The sequence below is a fragment of the Ochotona princeps genome, chromosome 18 (assembly GCF_030435755.1).
Source record: "Ochotona princeps isolate mOchPri1 chromosome 18, mOchPri1.hap1, whole genome shotgun sequence".
Classification (NCBI taxonomy): domain Eukaryota; kingdom Metazoa; phylum Chordata; class Mammalia; order Lagomorpha; family Ochotonidae; genus Ochotona; species Ochotona princeps.
This window is the reverse complement of record NC_080849.1, coordinates 40,750,194-40,771,464: the sequence shown is the minus strand read 5'-3', so window position 1 is coordinate 40,771,464 and position 21,271 is coordinate 40,750,194. Positions and strand designations below refer to the sequence as shown.

General features: G+C 43.6%; 1 protein-coding gene across 1 annotated transcript in view; it reads left to right on the top strand.

The window, feature by feature from the left end:
- ABHD3 (abhydrolase domain containing 3, phospholipase) overlaps positions 1-21,271 on the top strand; it is a 48,670-nt gene that overhangs the window by 12,693 nt on the left and 14,706 nt on the right. The window contains exons 5-6 of the mRNA XM_058676775.1: positions 7,268-7,313; positions 21,139-21,251. Coding sequence (XP_058532758.1) covers positions 7,268-7,313; positions 21,139-21,251 — 159 coding nt within the window. The remainder of the gene's footprint in view (positions 1-7,267; positions 7,314-21,138; positions 21,252-21,271) is intronic.

The window sequence follows — 21,271 nt, the reverse complement described above, 5'->3', positions numbered from 1 at the left end:
ATATGTATATTTTTTATTTTTATTTATTTATTTTTTTTTTTTTTAAGATTTTATTCATTTTTATTACAGCCAGATATACACAGAGGAGGAGAGACAGAGAGAAAGATCTTCCGTCTGATGATTCACTCCCCAAGTGAGCCGCAACGGGCCGATGCGCGCCGATCCGATGCCGGGAACCAGGAACATCCTCTGGGTCTCCCACGCGGGTGCAGTGTCCCAATGCATTGGGCCGTCCTCAACTGCTTTCCCAGGCCACAAGCAGGGAGCTGGATGGGAAGTGGAGCTGCCGGGATTAGAACCGGCGCCCATATGGGATCCCGGGGCTTTCAAGGCGAGGACTTTAGCCGCTAGGCCACGCCGCCGGGCCCTATTTTTTATTAATTACATTTCATTTTGGGACACAGTTTCATAGGCTCTGGGAATCCCCCAACCCCTCCCCGTACTCTCCCCTCATGATGGATTCCTCCACCTTGTTGCTGTATTACATTTCATATTCAGTCAAGATTCTTTCATTGCAAGTGTATATCAAGCATAGAGTCCAGCATCTTATTGTCCAGATAGATTCTTCAGTTTCTTGGGGAGACCATCTCTCCAGACAGGATTCTTGTATGTACTAGCAAGTACAGGGCCCGGCACAGTCCATCGCCCCAATCAGCTGGTGGTTGCAACTGCTAATTTATTTTATAGATTTGTTTATTTGTTTGTTTATAAGTCAGTTACAGAGAAATCTTCCATTTGCCAGTTCAGTCCACAAATGGCTGCTCAGTCAATACTGGGCCAGGCTGCATCGAGAAATCAAGAGCTTCATCCGGGTCTCCTACATGGCTGGCAGGGCCCAAACACTTGGACCACCTTCTGCTGCTTTTTGCAATCTATTAGTAGGGAGCTGGATCAGAAGGGAAGCAGCCAGGACATGAACTGATGCCAACACCATAGGTGACAGCCTTACCCACTATGCTACAGTGTCGACCCCTCAGCCCCCATCAAAGCGACATTTTAGATAATAAATTATTTTATACTAATACCACAGTGTTTTTATTTTAGTAATTATTTTAAAAAGCAGTTGAGTTTTTTTTTAAAATAAGATGTATTTATTTTCATTGGAAAGACAAATCCACAGAGAGAAGAAGAGACAAACAAAAAGATCTTCCATCCACTGATTCACCCCCAAATAGCTGCAGTGGCCCAAACTGAGCTGATTGAAGGCCAGGAGTCAGGAGCTTCTTCTGGGTCTCCTACCCAGGTGCAGGGACCCGAGGCTTTGGATCATCCTCTGCTGCTTTTCCTTGCCACAGTCAGGGAGTTGGATGTGAATGACATCGCGGCATTTACAAAGGAAGGGTTTAGCCATTGAGCCATCTTGCCAGGCCCAGCAGTTGAATTTTTTTTTAAAAGATTTATTCCATTTTTATTACAAAGTCAGATATACTGAGAGGAGGAGAGACAGAGAGGAAGTGGAGCCGCCGGGATTAGAACCAGCGGCCATATGGGATCAAGGCGAGGACCTTAGCCACTAGGCCACGCTGCCGAGCCCCAGCAGTTGAATTTTTAAGATTTGGTAAAAGAGCTAGTAACTGATGTTCGTGAGATTAGCACCGAATGGAAATGTAGCATATTTATGATATCTAGAATACAGTATGGCAGACACAGATTAACGGCCCCATTTTCTCAGAGACCAGTTGTTAGCTATTTCACTATGGAATGATACCTTAATTAGCACATGTCCAAGGATATTGTTCTGTTAGTCAGACTTGGCATGCTCTCAGAGGGGTACTCTGTGTTCAGAGCACCCATTTTCTTTGGAAGAATAGGCTTGAATGTTACTAGGTTAGATAGCGCAGAACAGCATCCTGGGATGGTTCAATGGAGTCTTGCATCAGCTGTGCCCGCATTCACATGCCAGCTCTGTCATGCAGTAACTTTGAATTCACTGATGAATCAAATATCTCTCTGCACTTGTTCTCTCATTTGTACTGAGGCAATAAGGATTGGATGCAGTATGTGTAAAGAGTGTTGACTTGCAACTGGCCCGTAACAAATACTACAGAACCATTAGCTGTGAAATCCTGAAGAGAATCCCGGAAGAGCCTCATCCATTTGGTCTGGGCAGATGGAAAGAAATAGTTAGTGCCCAGGTCTATGCCCAGGAAGATTCCATCCAGAGAGGAGCTGCAAATTGGAATGAGCCTGGCCGGGCACTGGTGAGCCAGGAGAAGGAAGGAAATGTCTTGCTCAGGTAAAGAGGCAGCTGGAGTCTTGCTGTTGTATGTGTTTCTGACTCTGGGACAGCAAACTCACCAGCAGTGATGTGTAATAGTGGAATAGCAACTGCCCTCAGTTATGAGCACTCTGAATGTAGAACATTTCAAAAAATTAGTTGGGAGCCGGCATGGTGGCCCAGCACGCTAATCTTCCACTAGCAGTACCAGCATCCCTATGGGCACCAGTTCTAGTCCTAGCTGTTTCACTCCCAAGCCAGCTCTCTGATTATGGCCTGGGACGGCAGTGGAAGGTGGCTCAAGTCTTTGGCCCCTGTAATCATATGGGAGATCCACAGGAAGCTCCTGGCTCTTGGCTGTCAACTCTGGCCTTTGCAGCCATTTGGGGAGTGAACCAGCAGATTGAAGATGTTTCTGTCTGTCTCTCCTTGTCTCTGTAAATTTGTCTTTTAAATACCCACCCCCAACTTTCCAGTTTTAAATAATTTCTTTTCCTCTGCTGAGGTTTTCTATCTTCTGATTTGTGAGTGTGTTAGCTCTCCCCATCTTTATATCCATAGGCAGTTATAATTGCTACTTGAAATCCTCCGCTGCCAATTCTAAAGTTGAGAATTTCTTAGCATCAGGCATCTTATTTCTGATAAGATATAGGTCATGTTTTCCTCTTTTTTCATGGTCTAGTAATTTTGGATTGTATTTCAGATCATTTGATTAATCAATTTTAAAGACTCTGGATTCTGTTTTATTTTTTCCATAATGTATTACAGGCTAATAACTTGGCTAACCTCTAAACTTCAGACTCTTTGTCTTTTGTTGTAAACAGCAGTTGAAAGCTCTGTCTAGCATTTTAGTCTTTTTTTTTAAAAAGATTCATTTACTTTTTATTTGAAAGACAAATTTTACAGAGAGAGGAGGTTTTCCATTTAGCAGTCAACTCCCCAAATGGCCACAGTAGCCGGAGCTGAGCTGATCCGAAGCCAGGAACCAGGAGCTTCCTCCAGGTCTCTCATGCAGGTGCAGGGTCTCAAGGCTTTGGGCCATTCTCTGCTGCTTTCCCAGGCCACACAGAGAGAGCTGGATCAGAGGTGGAACAGCCGGGACTTGAACTGGTGCCCATATCGAATGCTGACGCCGTAGGAGAAAGACCAACCTACTTTGCTGTGGTGCCAGCACCACTAGGGATGTATTTTGTTTGCGTGCCCTGCCCACTGGTTTGCTTGAGTGCCGAGGCAGAGTCTGCTGCTACTCAGGGAGGAGGAGCGACCACTTATGTGCTCGCCAGTCCCTTCCCTGAGCAATGCAGGGCTCATGGGTCCATCTCACAGTGATAGCACTTCTCATCTGAAAGGTGATTTTGTTCCCAGTGAACGAATGGCTATCTCTGGGCATGTTTCTGATTGTTACACCTTGGGGCAAGTTCTCCTGGCATCTCAAGGATGATTGTGTGTGCAGTTCCCCCCGGGGCAGTGATTGGGAAACTCTGGTGCTCCCAGCAGTCTTTTAATTACCTTTGTTAAAAGAGATACTTCTGCTTCCCTGGTTAGCAAGTTCTGTCATTACTAGAAGTTCTGCACACCTGATTTAGTCTTTACATCCTTTCCCTGTTCGTATTTTCCTTATTTTGAGAGAACACTTAAGGAAAGGGTGTTGGGTACAGCAGTTAAAGATACAACTTGGGATAACTGCATACTATGTTGGAGTGCCTGGACCTGAGTCCCAGCTCCTCTCTGATTCCAACCTCCTACTCATGAGCACCCTGGGAAGCAGCAGGTACTGCCTCCAGCACTTTTAGTCCTTGCCACCCACACTGAGTTCTGAATTCAATTCTGGTTTCCTGGTTTTAACTGGACCCACTCCCAACTCTGGATCTTGCACTTTCTAGGTGGTTCTGCAGTCTAGCCTGACAGGACTTGCCCCCAGTCCTAACACCCACTAGCCAAGGTTTTGGCAAAGCCCATCTAGCCCACACTTACTCTGGCTCATGCATGCAGTAGTGGATACATTTGCTTTGCCCCAACACAGCTCACATGTAGGCCCACAGGTTTTGTGGTGCTGCCTAGCTTGGCCTGCCAGCTCATGTTGGTGGGTGCTGCCTCCTAGCCCAGCCTGAACACCCCCCAGTACTGACCCTAATGTGAACTGGCTGGTGTTGTAGCCCAACCTGGCCTATGCTGCACCCTGCTTTGACTCTCACATCTGCCAGTGGAAAAAAATAAATAAATCTTATGTAAAACAAAAAGGGGTTGGGGGCGGGTGTTAAGAACAAGGCACCAGGTTGTCGTTGACAGCTGAAGTAGGAGAAAGGGACAGAAGGACATCCCCCATTCTTCCTCTCTGTCCCTTGTCCAAGGCTGGCACCCCACTGTCATGACTGCTGATGACTGGATACTGTCCTCAGGGAGTGCCACTCAGTTTCTCCTCTAGCAAGACAGTCCTGGGCTGTGAGCCACGTGCCAGAATTGCCTGCAAGCCAGTGCCAATGTCCCAGTCTGCAGTTGTGAAGAAGGGTGCACAGGCTGCTGTGTCAGGAGTTTGGGGAGATGCTCCTTTGCTCTTCGCACTAATTCTGGGGCTGTGCTCAGGGGATGTCACATGGTGACATCTTGCTCTGGGAACCATGTGGATCCTTATTTAATGTTTGCAGTCTAAAAGTGGTTCTTCCTTGGCTGACTAGGAGCCTTAGGGTTCAAGGTCTCAGTTACCTTTAGCACCTATGCCTGTGTGACTTAAGTACTTATGCAATATGGGTGACTCACTTGAATTTTCTTTGTATCTAGTCTATCTTGCCTTTTTTTTAATGCAAGAAGCAAAATAATAACAGTATACTCTAGCCTTCTGCATATACTTAGTATACTTAAAATTTCTCCAAGTCAATAAAAGCCAATATTTTCAGCTTTTTCCCCAATTAGATTTCTGAGACTTTTTTTTTTTTTTAGAAAAACATTTTCTTCCTTCCTTTGGGCTTAATAAAAGTATACAATAGAATAAAAATTAACTTAAAGGTATCATATTAAAAATTATCTATGTGATATTTCAAATACAAGAAGGAATTGCTTTATAAAAACATGCCTTGAGCAGGAGTTTGGCACAGCACAGAGAGTAAAATGCCTCTTGGGGAGGTCCATCGTGGTGGACAGTAGGCTGTTCTTCTGCCTATGATGCCAGCATCTCATGTGGGTACCAGCTCTAGTCCTGACTGTTCCACTTCCAGTCCAGCTCCCTGCTTATGGCCTGGGAAGGCAGTGGAAGATGGTAAAGATCCTTGGACCCCTGTATCCTTGTGGGTGACCTGAAAGAAGTTCCTGGCTCCCAACATTGAACTGACTCAGCTATGGCTCTTGCAGCCAGTTGGGAGTGAACCGTCTGTCTCTGTAACTCTTTCCAGTAAAAGAGGAAGGAGAAGAAGGAGGAAAAGGGGAAGAAGAAGGAGAAGAAGAGGAAGAGGAGGAGGGGGAAAAATGTACACTTTGGGAGCAAAAGTGTTACAAGATTGGCATGCTTTGAACCAAGAACTTTTCAAAAAGAAAATGCCTAATGGGACTTGAACTGCCTGAAGTCCCAGCTTTGTTTCCAGTTCCCTATTCCTGCTAATAGGTGTCCTGGGTGAAACCAGATGCTGTCTCAAGTTCTTTGATCCCTGACTCCCATGTAGAAGACTCAAATTAAGTGCTGGGTTCCTGGCTTCAACCTGGCCCAGGTCCGGTTGTGGGCATTTGGGGAGTGAAGCAGCAGATTAAAAATTTTTGTCTCTCTCTCTTTCAATTAAAAAAATAAAGAAAAAATATAACCTGAATACCACACTGAATAAATTAGGTTGTGGTGCAGTGGGTTAAGCTGTATCCCATGTCAGGGCGTCTGGTGCAAGATCCAGCTGCTTGCGCCAGTCAGTTCCCTATTAATTCATCTAGAAGATAGTAAAGGATGGCCCAAGTATCTGGCCTCCTGCTAGCCACAGAGGAAGACCCAGATGGAGTTCCTAACTCAGCCATGGCTATTACAGCCATGTAGAAATACTTGGGGAATGAGCCAGTGGAGGGAAGTTCTGTTTCTTCTCTTTTTCTTCCTCCATCACTCTGCCTTTAAAACGAGTAAATCTTTGTTAATCTAATCTCCATGAGAGTCAGAATTGAGTATATTTTGTAGAGTGGTGAGTTCATCAGTGCCCAGCACCTGTACAATGGTCAGGAGCGCCAAGAAGGAAGAGAATTTGCATCTTAAATGGCCTTGATTGAACAGGTAGACACAAAATGAATTTCGATTTGCATGAGGTATAGATGCAGAAGTAATGAGAACCTAGGTAGATACAAGTCAGGATTTTGTCGAAGACTTGTAAAAAGTATACACCCAGGGTTGTGTTTGACATAAAATTAAGTGAGGGTTAATACATTTTGTAATTAGAATAACTTTTTGATGATAGCATGACATTCCAATTGCTATAATGAATCAGCTACTCCCATGGAGCACCATTGCAATATAGTGAAAAAACGTTGCAAAGGTGATGCAAATGGGATCCCAGACAGTGTTCATCTTTCCTCCTGAAGTCGGTTGGACTCTGTGCAGTTGAATTGTGCAGTCCTGCCCTGCTGGTGCGAGGGGCCTGCGACCTCATTTCACCTCATGTAAATTTGCTGAGCTTTGAGAACAATAGCTGTTTCTTAGGTAAACATATACTAATTAATGTTACAAATATATTGAATAACAGATGTTTTTTTCTTTAATTGAACCGAAATGTTCATATTTGACTTGCATTGAAAATGTTTTATTTTCACTGATTGGAGGTCCAGTTTTATGCAAAAAAAAAAAACCCTGTAAAAATTCAAAAATTAGCAGTACTTGAATATGCAGTTGTCTAATTTGAATTCACATGTTGAATTTAAAGAACTAGAATGGCATTTTAGTGTACTGAGATGAAATTGTCAAATATATTTGTAGAATAGACTTCCCAAACCTTTCCAGCTGTAAACCAGTGTCAGTAAGATGAATTCAGAGTGATGTTGTGAGCCAGCATCATGTGTAGAAGTAACAAGGATTATTTTCCTGATTTTTAGATGTGTGGTTTTCAACAACAGAGGAGTGGCTGGAGAGAGTCTCTTGGTAAGTAATGACAACACTCAATTTTTAAGAATAATGTCTAGCTTTCTAATGAAAAGGATGTTTTTCTTACTTAAACTAAATCTTTAATTTAGTTTAAATATACAATACAAGTGCATTGCAGAGAACCACAGATAAATAGGGGAAAAATTATAAGACCTATGTTTGTGTCCCAGGAAGATTTCTTTAATCTATGTGTATCCAGATCATATATAAAACACTTATATTCTATTGTTTGTAAAATTAGTTATACTTTATTGCTTGGTAGTTACTATACCTTAACATAAACGCATACTCATCTATAATTTTTTAATGCAAAACTTATTTAAAGATTAATGAGTTCAAAGTGAAATTACTAGTATTAATATACTTTTTCTGATGTTATCTCTTTTGTCTTCCATATTTTACATAGAGGACGTGTTACTTTCACTTGAAGTTCTTCTGTCTTCTAGAAAGTCATCACCCCATCCAATGTCTAGACCTATGTTGTAATGAGAAATATTAAACTCAATGATATTTACATGTAGCTATTTAACTTTTCACCCCTCACCTATTGTACAGGTGAAAGACATTTTCATTGTATTTGAGAAAAATGTTTTGAGTCATTGACAGAGAATGACATTAGAATTAGATCATCCTGGAAATAAATTTGCAATTGTGTCATGAAAGCCAATACTTTCTAAGAAGCTTGGGAGGAGCACTACCCTTTGCTTGACTCAGAATGTAGAAGGTTTCAGGATCAATATGATTTCCAAAGCATAAGTTATACAAGATTGAGGAGCAAGTGTCTCTGGATAGCTTCTTTAATGTGGACGCTCCCATTTGCTCGCATGGTCCACCCCTTTAGGAATCTGCAGGGAAAGCCTGGAGTTTGCCATGAGGCCCTGGGCCAAGCTGTGCCTGGGCCACACAGGGCCTGCTGTGCCTTCCTCCAGGAGCTTCCAGGACACACAGATAAGACAGGATCTAAGGGGCTTGAGGCAATAACATGCTGTGGAGTCCATTAGACCCCGTGAAGTGAAGGATAAAGATGTGTTCATTCAGCAAAGCTGCAGCGGGAACGTCTTCAGGCAAGGCCTGAGCAAGGGACTAGGGGAAGGAGGATACCTGTTATTGAGATGCAGCCCTAATCCCTAGGAGTCAGACTTGAGGCACAGGAGTCAAACACACGCTCAGAACACTGCTAAGCCCACAGACTTAGTCAGGCTACTGGCAAAGGAAGGACTATTTCACTGTCTGGGGAGGGGGTTCTAGTTGGGGTTCCCTTTGGAGTTGAATGTCCAGAAAAAGGAGCTCAGAATAAAGAACCAGACCTAACAGAGCATGGAATAGCAGCTGCGTGTCTGTGGCCGGATAATGATATTGGTCATTTTATCTAGTATTTACAAAATTCTCAGACTCAGTCTTAGATACATCTTTTGGTACTGAATCTTCATTAATAGAAATAGCTCGATGCTTTAATCACAAGCACTGCTGTGCCCATTTTCCAGGTGAGGAAAGTGAAACAGGGTGATGACCTTGCCCCACTAAGAACTGGCAAAACCATAACTCAGCTCCTCATATCCTTGTCCCTGATCCTATTCTCCCTCAGACTCTTCAGGAAATATTAGGGGAGTTCTTCTAGAAGTGGAGGGCTAGCTTGTTGAAGACTCATGTGTGGGATCTGAAGAAACCTAGTGTTCAACTATTGGTACATGAATTGGGCATAACTTAATCATGTTTCTTTTTAGAAGGGGAACTGTGGGACTGGCCTGCAGACAAGCTACAGAGGGAGAGGAGGCTACAGCCCTACCCAGAGTGTGCAAACAGATGCAGAAGGGATATAATGCAAGGGAAAACAACGAGTACCATTCATGAGGCAGAAAGAATGGCATTAATTGTACTGTAACCAGTGCAAAGAGGGAGTCAAGGGTAGGAGTGATAGGGGTTGATGGTATTTGCTAACAGAGGACATGTAGGAGAATTTGGTTACAAAGAAGTGAAGTTTATGTGATTCACAGTTTTATAGGCAAGGAAATCCAAAAGCATCTGTTTGGCATCTGGCGAGGGCCTACTTGCTGCATCATGCGATTGTAGGGAGCATCACATGAGGGGGCAGAGCGTGCATGCTAGCTCAGGTCTCACCTTTCAGTGCACTAGGCTGCACCCTCATGACCTCATTTATCTTAATCACCTAAAGGCCCAGCCTCCAAATACCATTAACTCACGAGTTTGGATTAAGTTTGCAACACATTCAAACTGGAGAGCATGTTTAGGGTGCCTTTGGATTAAGCAGGTTGAAATTTCTAGTAAATAGTTGTATCTATAAGACTGGTCCCCAGGAAACACATGAGCACTACAGAGGGTAACTGCGGTTCTCAGAGAGCAGGGAAAAGTTGGAGCCCAGAAATGGTTGATTAGGGAAACGAAAGGAAAGGGGGAGAAACTATGGATGCAAAAGCAACAGATCTGCAGGGGATCTTCAGAAAATTAACGCAAAAATACCTATTATGTAAAAATTATGCACAGATTTTTTTTTTAGATTTACTTATTTTTAAAGTTGGATTTTACCGAGAGACAGAGACTGGTTCACTCCCAAATGGCTGCAATGGCCAGAGCTGAGCTGGTTCAAAGCTCGCATCCAGAAGCCTTTTGCAGAGCTCCTCTTGGGTACAGGGTCCCCACGCTGTCCTCTGCTGCTTTCCCAGGCCACAAGCAGGTTCTGGATTGGAAGTAGAACAGCTGACCAAGGGCTGCGAACAACTGGTTCAGAACAGAGGCACAATCTTGATTTGTATCTTAACACCTGGAAAGGACTTAATATAGGTCAGATGCAAAGAAAGACAGGCCTTAGCGTAGGCATAAAAACAAGAATAGAGGATGAATCAGCAAAGATCACACAGGAAGGAACAATCTCTGCCTGAAATTAACCCGAAAGGACTAGCAAAGGTGAGGTGGAATTTAGGGTAAGCAATCCTCCTAGGAGTAAAGAAAAGGCAAAGTAAAGGCTTTGCTGAAATATATTGGAGATATACTTGGAATTTGTGCGAATTATTGTGGCTCCTGCAAAGAATAAGAGAGTTGGAAATTTCTGTCCCCGTTTTGTTCCTGTTTACTAACTGCCCTGGAGGGAAGGCCACAGCCTTTCTCCCCAGGAACTGAGAAGTCCACACCTTTCTTTCTGGAGCCAGATAGTCATGTACTGAAGGTGAACCTCAGATAGGCCTCAGGGTTGCCAGAAAGTAGAGAGGCTTTTCCTTCCTCGCTGAAGATTGGTTTCCAAGGAAAGAAATTCAGGCATCTAGGTTGTGCACAAACCTAACAATGTTGATTGCCTTATAAATTGAGTTTAGGAGTGGTCATCTTTTTTTTTTAAATGATATATTTATTTTTAAAGATTTACTTATTTTTATTGCAAAGTCAGATATACAGAGAGGAGGAGAGACAGAGAGGAAGATCCTCCATCTGATGATTCACTTCCTAAGTGACCGCAATGGCCGGTGCTGTGCCAATCCAAAGCCAAGAGCCAGGAACTTCCTCCAGGTCTCCCATGCGGGTGCAGGGTCCCAAAGCATTGGACCGTCCTCAACTGCTTTCCCAGGCCACAAGCAGGGAGCTGGCTGGGAAGTGGAGCTGCCAGGACCAGAACCGGCGCCCATAGGGGATCCCAGCCTGTGTAAGGTGAGGACTTTAGCCTCTAGGCCACCGTGCCGGGCCCAGGAGTGGTAATCTATAAGGAACTCAGCCAACATAGAGTTTGTTGAGAACTACCTAGGGCCCCTCTGCTTTGATCTGTAGAGTCCCACTGCCTTCTGTGTCCCCCATCCCAATAAGAAAGCCTCCTGGCTACTTTGGAATGAAGTCCTGCGGTTCCTCAGAAAGTTTAACATAGAATTACTGTATAACCCAGCAGTTCTGCCCCAAAAGAAATGAAAATGCATGTCTTCACAAAAGCTTTACACATGTGTTTAGAGCAGCAGAAATCAGATTCATGATAGCCAAGAGGTAGCAGCAACCCTTGTGTCCATCAGCAGGTGAATGGATAAACAATATGGTAAGGCCATAGCACAGAATGTTCCTCAGCACTTTGCTGCGTAAAAGAAGTCAGATGACAGACATGTGTTGTGTGATTCCACCTTTTGAAAACATTGAAAATAGACAAACCTAGAGATGGAATGTAGTTTATGGTTGCCTAAGGCTTGGGATGGGGGAGGATGGCCAGTGGTGGAAGATTTCTTTTTTGGTGTTATGAGATATTCTAAAACCGTAGTTATAGAAATTGAATATATTTTAAAAACCATCTGATGTGTACAGTGAGTGAAATGTAAGGATTATATCTCATCTAGTTGTTAAAAAAAAAAGGTTCCTTAGGATAGCTGTTTGACACAGCAGTTAAGATAGTGGTTTGGATGCCTGTATCCTATATCAGAGTGCTTGGGTTTGAATCCTGACTCTACTTCCAGTCCAACTTTCTGCTTATGTATACCCTAGGAGCAGCAGTGTTGGTGTAAACAGTTAGCCTTCTGATACACCCACTTGGGAGACCCAGATCGAGTTTCCAGCTCCTGGCTTCTGCCTGGCCCAGCCCAGGCTGCTGCAGGTGGAAGGAGTGAACCAGCAACTGAGATCTCTCTCTCTCACTGTGTCTTTTAAAAAAAATCTCCTTCAGTTATTTCCTGTCCAGTTTGAAGCTGCTTTAGAAACTACAAGGGAAGGCTGACCAGGTTGAGTGAAAGTTGGAAGTCATTTAATTTTTTATTTATAATATAATATATAATATGTGTATATAATATATTTTATTTATATATTTTCATTTTTTTGGATAAAGATCTATTTGTTTGTTTGTAAGACACAGTTACTGAAAGAAACAGACAGAGAGAAATATTTTCCATTGGCTCCCTAAATGGCCACAATGGGCAGGCCTGAGCCAGACCAAAGCCGGGAGCCAGAAGTTTCATCTGGGTCTCACGTGGGTGCAGGGGCCAAAGCACTTGAGCCACCCTCTACTGCTTTCCCAGGTAACATTACCAGGGAGCTGGATTAGAAATGGAGTAACCAGGACTCAGATGGGATGTTGGAGCTACAGGTAGTGACTTTACCACAGTGCTGGCCTCTATATTTTCATTTTTAATTTGGAAGGGAGAGAGAGAGAGAGATTGATTTTATTCTCTGACTCACATCCCAAACACCTGCAACAAGCAGGACTGGACTAGGCAAGTGCCAGGTGTCTCCCTTGTAAATGGCATAAACCCAAGTACTTGAGCCACCACCTGCTGCCCCTGGGATGTGCATTAGCAGGAAGCTGGATGGGAAGCAGAGTCAGATTTTGACGCAGTCACCCTGACATGAGATGAGGGTTCCTGAAGCTACATCTTAATTGCTGCAACGAATGTCTGCCCTGGGATTGGCATTTTGAATGACTCTGCTTTCAGGGATTCTTAGATACTAAAACACTGAATATATAAATGAAGACAGCTCTAGACACATGGGTACCTGACCATGTTTGTGGCCTTACAGAGCAGCCATCTTGATCTTTCAACACCATCAGTCTGTGAAGTCAGGCCGAATAAGAAGAGTTTTCAGAGAGAGCTGTCCCTGCAAGCCTGAGTGGTTAATCTAGAGAAATTTGCTTGTATTTTCTTTCTTTCTTTCTTTCTTTCTTTCTTTCTTTCTTTCTTTCTTTCTTTCTTTCTTTCTTTCTTTCTTTCTTTCTTTCTCTTTCTTTCTTTCTTTCTTTCTTTCTATCTTTCTTCTTTCTTTCTTTCTTCCTTCCTTCCTTCCTTTCTTTCTTTCTCCTCCTTCTTCCTTTTTTTTTTGGTTAACGATTTATTTCTTTATTTGAGGGGCAGAGATTTCCTCTGGGCCTCCCAAATGAGTAGTAGCAGCCTGAGGACTTGGGCCATCTTCTGCTTTCCTCCCAGGTGCATTAACTGGGAGCCGAACGGGAAGTGGAGCTACCAGGACTCAAACCAGTGCCTGAGTGGGATGCTTATGTGACAGATGGTGGCCCTACCTGCTGTGCCACTCTGCTCATGTTTCTCACTGGGTTTTCTCACTGTAGCTTTCCTGTGGAGGTGGCTACAGTAAGACTCAGAGGAGCTCTTCCCTCTGCTGCCACATTACTGAAGGAAGCATTCAGAGGGATGAAGGAGTTGCTCACAGAATCTGGCAACCAGGGCACAATTCAGCTGTTCAACTTGTACCTTCACGCTCCTTCCCTACTGAACCCTGTGGTGTCTGTTCCAAGTCAACCTATTCCTAAGTTCTCCATGAATAATCCTCTCTCCTCCCTTCACCTTGATCACAACCCAGAAAGTATGTCTCAGCCAGGAATGAGTGAATTGCATTTAATCCTTGAAAATTTTCTCCTGACATTGATGGTTCCAGTCCAGAAATAGTCAATTGTGACAAGTGGTGGGTAAACAAATGAATGTGTCTAGTCATATGTCACTTGATGCTGACGACCTTTCAGAAAAATGCATTGTAAGGCAGTTCTGTCATTGCAGAAATGGCATGGAGTATATGCAAACAAACCTGTATAATATAGTCCTCTGTACGGGCTGTAAGGAATAACCTGTTACTCTTAGACAGGTGAACCTGCTTGGCATGTTACTGTACTGAATACCATCAGAATTTGTAGAACAGTGTTGTTTGTATGTCCTAAGCATATGTAAACTTAAAAAGGGGATAGTACAAATGCTAAGCAATAAATTTTTTTCATTTTTGTGTTAATCTTCCAGAACCACTGTCATACATTTTGTCCATCATTGGCATTGTTACATGATATATAACTGTATTTGAATTTTTTGAAGATAAAGGATCAAAAAGGTTTAATTAACAGAAGAGTTTTAGCAATGTGGAAATAATAGTCTTACCCACTTTCCTGTAGCCCTTGAACCTTTTTGCCCTAATTAACTATGTAAAGATTGTCAAAAATAAAGAAAAAAAATTGGAAAGAAAGAAGTTTTAGCAATAAGAATTTCATGTAACTATCATTTATTGAGTGCTTAATAAGCACCAGGTGATTCTGTAAGGTACGCGATACGTTCAGCCAAAATATTTGAGACAAAGGGATCGCTGAAAATAAAAGGGTTGGTTGTGCCAGTACAGATGCTGGCTGAGAGAAGGACCAGGGCCCGACATATGTACCCTGCACTGCTAGCAGCAAGGCTAGTGGGGGAAATAGTCCACTAGAATTAGAGCTGAGAGTATTGTTTTTTTTTTTCCCCTTGGACATTAAGATAGTAATTTATTCCTTTTTTTTCTTCTTTTTTTTATTGTATTGTTGTTGACAATCTTTACATAGTTAATTGCGGTTTAAAAAAAAAGGTTCAGGGGGTATAGGGAAGTGGGTAATACTATTATGTCTATATAGAGCTGAGAGTATTGTTACAATGAAAAGTGGGGAAGGAAACAGTAAGTTGTTGACACTGAGCCTTCGTTGACTGTGGTTAAGCATTCTAAGTCAAGGTTCCCACATATATTATTACATACAAATATTCTGTATTTTAGAAGTCTGGTTTTGTTTTTGCCAGAAACTCTTGCTTCCTCATCCTCCATCTTCAAGCCCTTATAATGGCATTGAGAACATCTCAGAATTTTTCTGTGGCAGGCTGGGGAGTGCTTCCCCAAACACTAGCCTTCCTGACTCCCAGGGCTCTCTGGATACATATTTCCTTCCTTGCCACTGCACCCTCCACCTCCCTTGGCTCAGCTCTCACCCCATTTTGTTATGCTCTTAGAGTGGTGCTTCCCCACTCTGGCTGCACAACAGCTCATTTGGGAAGCTTCAGACAGTGCTGGTGCCCTCCTGTTGATTGTTTGGATTTGGTTGGGTCTGTGTGGAGTCTGGTGTCTGCAGTTGTATGCATTTTTTTTCTTTCTTCTGTTGAACACTCTTCAGTGAGCTTCATGTATAGACAGGACTAAAGGCCCATGGGAAGCTGGTAGCAGTCCCACAGCCTCCCCTGACCCAGGTGAGCCGCGTTTGGCCCCACTCCCTACTGCATTGATAGATCAGGAGATTTGCCTGCTAGGAGCCTGAACTGAAAATAGCTCCCATCTGCCTGGCTGGCCCGTGCTAAGCCAGTGCACAAAACCACCCCTCTCTTGGTGAGCCTTGTAGAGTAGGGCTGTGTGGGCATGGACATAGCCATGCAACATTAACAGAACCAGGATACTCCAGCCACCTTCACCTCTGAGCTGGCCTGTGTATCTTCTGGAACCGTTTGTGGTTAGTTATTAAAAAAAAAATACTAGTAGCAAGCTCCTGCGGAAATGGTCATTTTATTGTCTGTCAATGACTAGATGAAATCATATTTCATTGAATTGCTAGTTTTATTTATGTGCACCTGCTTTTTATTTTTCTCTGACTCCTTATTTTATAAACTCATATTCCAGAAAAGCAGATCAGTTGTCTTAGGGGCAGTTTGGACAGTTTACTGGGTCTGGATGGGGGATAAAAATAAATAAATCACTTTGTGTAGAGATCAATTACAGAGTATAATTAGTTCTGTTATAGAAACCTTGTGGATTTCAGGGGGTCACATCTACCCCAAGCATCACAGATTTTATTTAAATGGCATTTTATCAAATATTTGAGTATGGGTGATTACTTCAGAGATTGTAAAATGAAATATTGTAAGTTCCTTTATGACTACCAGATACTACGAGATAACTGAACAACTGGGAATGATTTTCTTAAAAGACATCTGTGTATCTTTTTCAATTGTTATTTTATTGGTCAGAAAGTTAAAGTCCAGATGGCCTGGTTCAGTATTGGCTCTGTGGTAATGCTGCCCCTGAGAAAAGGATTCTGAGTTATGACTTCCAGGGCAGATTAGCGAATTAATCTTTTCCCAGAATAGCTAGGGAGAGTCAGGCTACCTGATTAACTGGGTGAGTTTTTAAATGTGTTTCTGGGGGCAGGCATGTGGTAGAGCATTTAAGATACTGCTCAGGGCACCCATACTTGATCAAAGTGCCTGGGTTTGAGTCCCAACTCTACCCTGATTCCAGATTCTTTCTGTGCCTTTGGGAGTGAGGAGGGTGCAGAAAGTGATGGCTCAAGTGATTGGATCCCTGAACTCCAACAGGAGATCCAGAGTGGCCTTGCAGCTCCGGGCTGAGGCCTGGCCACGTCCTGGCTGATTCAGTGGTGGTGGGCATTTGGGGAGTACACCCGTGCCTGGGAGCTCTCGCTATCCTTTTCTTTGCCCTTCAACTAAAACTGAAGTAATCAAATATTTTCATAGATGACTGCAGCCGTGTCAGTGAGGAGGCCTTATTGTAGAGATAGCTGGTACCACGCCTTACCCACCTGGCCCTCACCCTTCCCATACATGTGTACCTAAGGGCTTCCAACTGCAAGCCTTCACAGTGGCAACCTTCCCCAGCCACTGGAGCCTGCTGTACCTGTCCTTAGGGCTGACCGCAAGTGCTTGGGGAGTGGACGTCCCCCATGAACAGATTTGATGGAGAAATGATCCACCTTGCCTGCTGCACAGTTGAGATCATTTGAAGTCACTCTCAGAGCAGTCACCAAGAGTGGCCTAATAGGAATTCAGTCCATGGGGCTCACAGCCAAAAGCTTCTTGGTAACATTTTCTTTCTTTCTTGACTTTTTGAGAGACAGAAAGAGAGAAGGAGATGACAGTCTTCACGTTGGCTAGCTCTGGCTCACACCCCAAATGTAATCCCTAGAGGATGGCAGGAGGGGGTTAAAACTGGAACTCAGTCCAGGCCTGCTCTGTGGGTGCCTGGGCACCAACTACTTGGGCCATCAGTGCTGCCTCCCAGCACCTGCATTAAAAGGAAGCTATATAGTCAGGAGCAGGAGCTAGCTGGGGCTTGTACCTAGACCATGGGTTTAAAAACAGGAACTTAGAAACATTGAGTTTCTCATGAAGAGGAAAAAAAAAGGGGAGGGGTTACTTTTGGGCATTGTGAGATTGAAGGTTGCTAGAACATTCTAGTGATACTGCCTTCTAGAACATGGGAATGTGGACGTGGAACTCAGTGTGACAGTAGGAATGGACATTTAGGCTGGTGAAGAAGGTATGGGTGTGGATGGGACCTTCCAAAATTGGGCATTGATCAAAGCAGGAGCAGACACGGGCTTAAGGTGAATCGTCTGAGAAGGAGTCCTCTCCTCTGAAGTTGTGGGAAGGACAGGAACTGGGTTGGAGATGGGAAGTTGGCAGCAGCAGGCATGCCAGGAGAGTCACCAGGGAAGCTGTGTAGGAAGGTTCTAGCTTTGCTGAATGTCCGAGTTCTGATAACCTCTGAGTCACACTGGTGGATCATTATGTATTCAAGCTAATTGGCTTCATGCATTTTAACATTGTGCCTGTCACAGTGTAGCACAGCTGGGGGTAAGTGAATCTCTTACTATGAAAGAAAAACCTGATTAATAAGTCAGACTCTATATTGCTTTGTCTAAGGTAGTGCCAGAAAATTATACTCCTTTACTGGCAGTATAATTCTCTGACTTTTTTCTAATCTGTTTATTTTAAAGAATGTTTAATTTATTTGGAAGAGGTACAGAAAGAGACAAAGAGCCATCCACTGGTTCCCTAAATGGTTGAAATCCAGGGCTAGGCATTGCCAAGCACTTGGGTACCTCCACTGCGTTTGCAGGAGCAGCAGCAGGGAGCTGGATGTGAAGTGAGGCAGCCTGGATGTGAACTGGCACTCATAGGGGATGCCAGCACTTACAGTTAGAGGGTTACCTTGTTGAGCCATCATGCTGGCCCCTGTGACTCCCCCTTTGATTTTAACATAATGTGTATGAAGAAAAACACAGGGAAAGTTTGTTTCTGTATCTGAGGATACCAGATTCTGACTTACCTGCTGTGTGCTGCATTTGCGCTTCCAGTGATTTAAAAAATTGCTTTACTTATAAATGCTTAACCACAGCTCAGCTATTCATAAGCCTTGACAAATTATTCAGTGTCAGTGGGCCTCAGCAAAAAAGGGACCAGGTGACAACTATGGCCATACCAACCTGAACGTGCCCAATCTCATCTGATCTAAAGGACTGTGGTCCTCCTTGGAAGTATGATTCTGTGATCCTGGGAATTTTCCGTAGGCCATTTGTCTTACTCTGTGTGTGTGTGTGTCTCCACACATATACACATGCACTTCACCTAAATGCTTTGTGATGTTTGGGGACAGTTCATATCATCCAGAAAGTTTAAAGCTATGCAGTGTGAAAACACTCACATGTGATAAAAATGCTGAAAGAGTGTGTTTTTGGCAATCAGTATGAATGACCATAGCATGAAAATACTTTCTTTTGAAGTATCTCAGCTTAATCACTTATCAGCTACCATGATATATATTAAAGGAGTTATGTAATATAAGCACATTGTCATTTATGAAAGAGACACTCTTAGTTATAAAACTACTCCTGGGCCCGGCAGCGTGGCCTAGCAGATTAAGTCCTCGCCTTGAATGCGCCTGGATCCCATATGGGCGCTGGTTCTAATCCTGGCTGCTCCACTTCCCATTCAGCTCCCTGCTTGTGGCCTGGGAAAGCAGTCGAGGACGGCCCAAAGCTTTGGGACCCTGCACCCGCGTGGGAGACCTGGAAGAGGTTCCAGGTTCCCGGCTTCGGATCGACACAGCACCGGCCGTTGCAGCTCACTTGGGGAGTGAATCATTGGATGGAAGATCTTCCTCTCTGTCTCTCCTCTCTGTATATCTGACTTTGTAATAAAAATAAATAGCATGGCCTAGTGGCTAAGGTCCTTGCCTTGATCCCATATGGCTGCTGGTTCTAATCCCGGCAGCTCCAGTTCCTCTCTGTCTCTCCTCCTCTCAGTATATCTGACTTTGTAATAAAAATAAAATAAATCTTTAAAAATAAATAAATAAATAAATAAATCTTACCAAAAAAATGAATAAATCTTTTAAAAAAAAAAAACTACTCCTTAGTTACCCGACAGAGGATGATGTATAAGCCTCCTAACATGATCATGGGCTATTGCAGTGTCAGACTTGGAGTGGCACAGATAACTAGTTTTGGTGTTTCTATTCATGTTATCAGCTCCTTCCCCTTGTTGCTGAGTTTTGTCTAATTTCTTGCACGCATAGTGTCCAGAAGCACGCTGTCACACACATTGCAGAGCGGACAGCTGCTCCCTCTCCCAGATCTCGAATGGAGCATCTGTGAAGCTTTTGCTGCCATAAACAGAGCCCTTATTGATGAAGTTCACATGAAAACCAATTGTGTGAATGCATTATCTATTGTTACATCATTTGCTTTATGGATTTTAACATTTTAAAATATTCGTCTATTCTTTTTTTATAAAGATTTATTTATTTTTATTGCAAAGTCAGATATACAGAGAGGAGGAGAGACAGAGAGGAAGATCTTCCATCCGATGATTCACTCCCCAAGTGAGCCGCAACGGCCGGTGCTGTGCCGATCCAGAGCCAGGAGCCAGGAACTTCCTCCAGGTCTCCCACGCGGGTGCAGGAACCCAAAGCATTGGTCCATCCTCAACTGCTTTCCCAGGCCACAAGCAGGGAGCTGGCTGGGAAGTGGAGCTGCCAGGATTAGAACTGGCGCCCATATGGGATCCCAGGGCGTTCAAGGCGAGGACTTTAGCTGCTAGGCCACGCCGCGGGGCCCAGATTTGTTTATTCTAAATGGAAAAACAGATCTAAGAAAATTGGAGACAGAGAGAATGATCTTCTGTGTGTTGGTTCACTCCTCAAGTGGGCAGAAGGGCCAGGGCTGATCTGATCTGAACCAGAGCTGGGAGCTTCTTCCAAGACACCCCATGGGGTGCAGGGTCTCAAGGCTTTGTGTAATCCTCTGTTGGTTTCCTAGGCCACAAGTAGGGAGCAGGATGGGAAGTTAGAACATGAAAAGGTGTCCGTATGGGATCCTGGAGCAAGCAAGGCAAGGAGTTATGCACTGGACCATCACACGGGTTCCAGATTTTTAACATTCTAAGTGTCTGTTGCTATGGCACAACTAGGAATTTGTGGATATGCTATGACTAAAGATTGAATTAATAAGTTAGACTTACTCATCAGACAGCACCAAACTATCCTCCTTTGTTGGCAAACAGCACATTAAATGGAAAAAACAATTCCCCAATTGGAATTGAGCTACAGGTTAAAACTGTATCATTGGGTCCAGCTTAGTAGCTTAGTGGTTGAAGTCTTCACCTTGCATGCACCGAGATCCCATTTAGGCACTGGTTCATGTCCCGGCAGCCTCAGTTCCCATCCAGTTCCGTGCTTGTGACCTGGCAAAGCAGTAGAGGATGGCTCAAGGCTGTGAGACTCTGTTTCTGCATGGGAGACCTGGAAGAGGTTCCTGGCCTCTAGCTTTGGATTGGCTGAGCTCCAGCAATTGCGGCCGCTTGGGGAGTGAATAATTGGGTAGAAGATATTCCTCTCTGTCTCTCTTCATCTCTGTATATCTGCCTCTCCAATAAAATTAAATAAAACATTTAAAACAACTGTAGCATTTATTGAAAATCTTAGTTTGCTTGCAGGTTTTGCAATAAAGGATTATTTTAGGCTTTAGAGGGACTGATTAAATTTTCTTTATTAAACAATCATAATGCTCCTCTTTATTTTCGCAAATCGATTACCCTTGTGACATTAGATTGTTTTTCTTTGTATCTGTTCACTTTTTTGTGTGTGAGTCTTGCCCTGCTGTTTACAGGTTCAAAATCATTTTGTTAATGCCAATTCCAGTCATGTCGGCTCTAGCAGATAGGTGTGTTGCAAGATATGAAAGTGATGAATTAGTGTTATTCTTATCATTTCTTACTCTTTGGTACATTCACATTTTAATCCTTGTGCTGTTCCTCCCCACTGCCTACAGACGCCACGGACTTACTGTTGCGCCAACACGGAGGACCTGGAGACGGTCATTGAGCATGTGCACAGCCTGTACCCCAATGCGCCTTTCCTGGCAGCAGGGGTTTCCATGGGAGGGTAAGGCTGTCCCTTTCTCA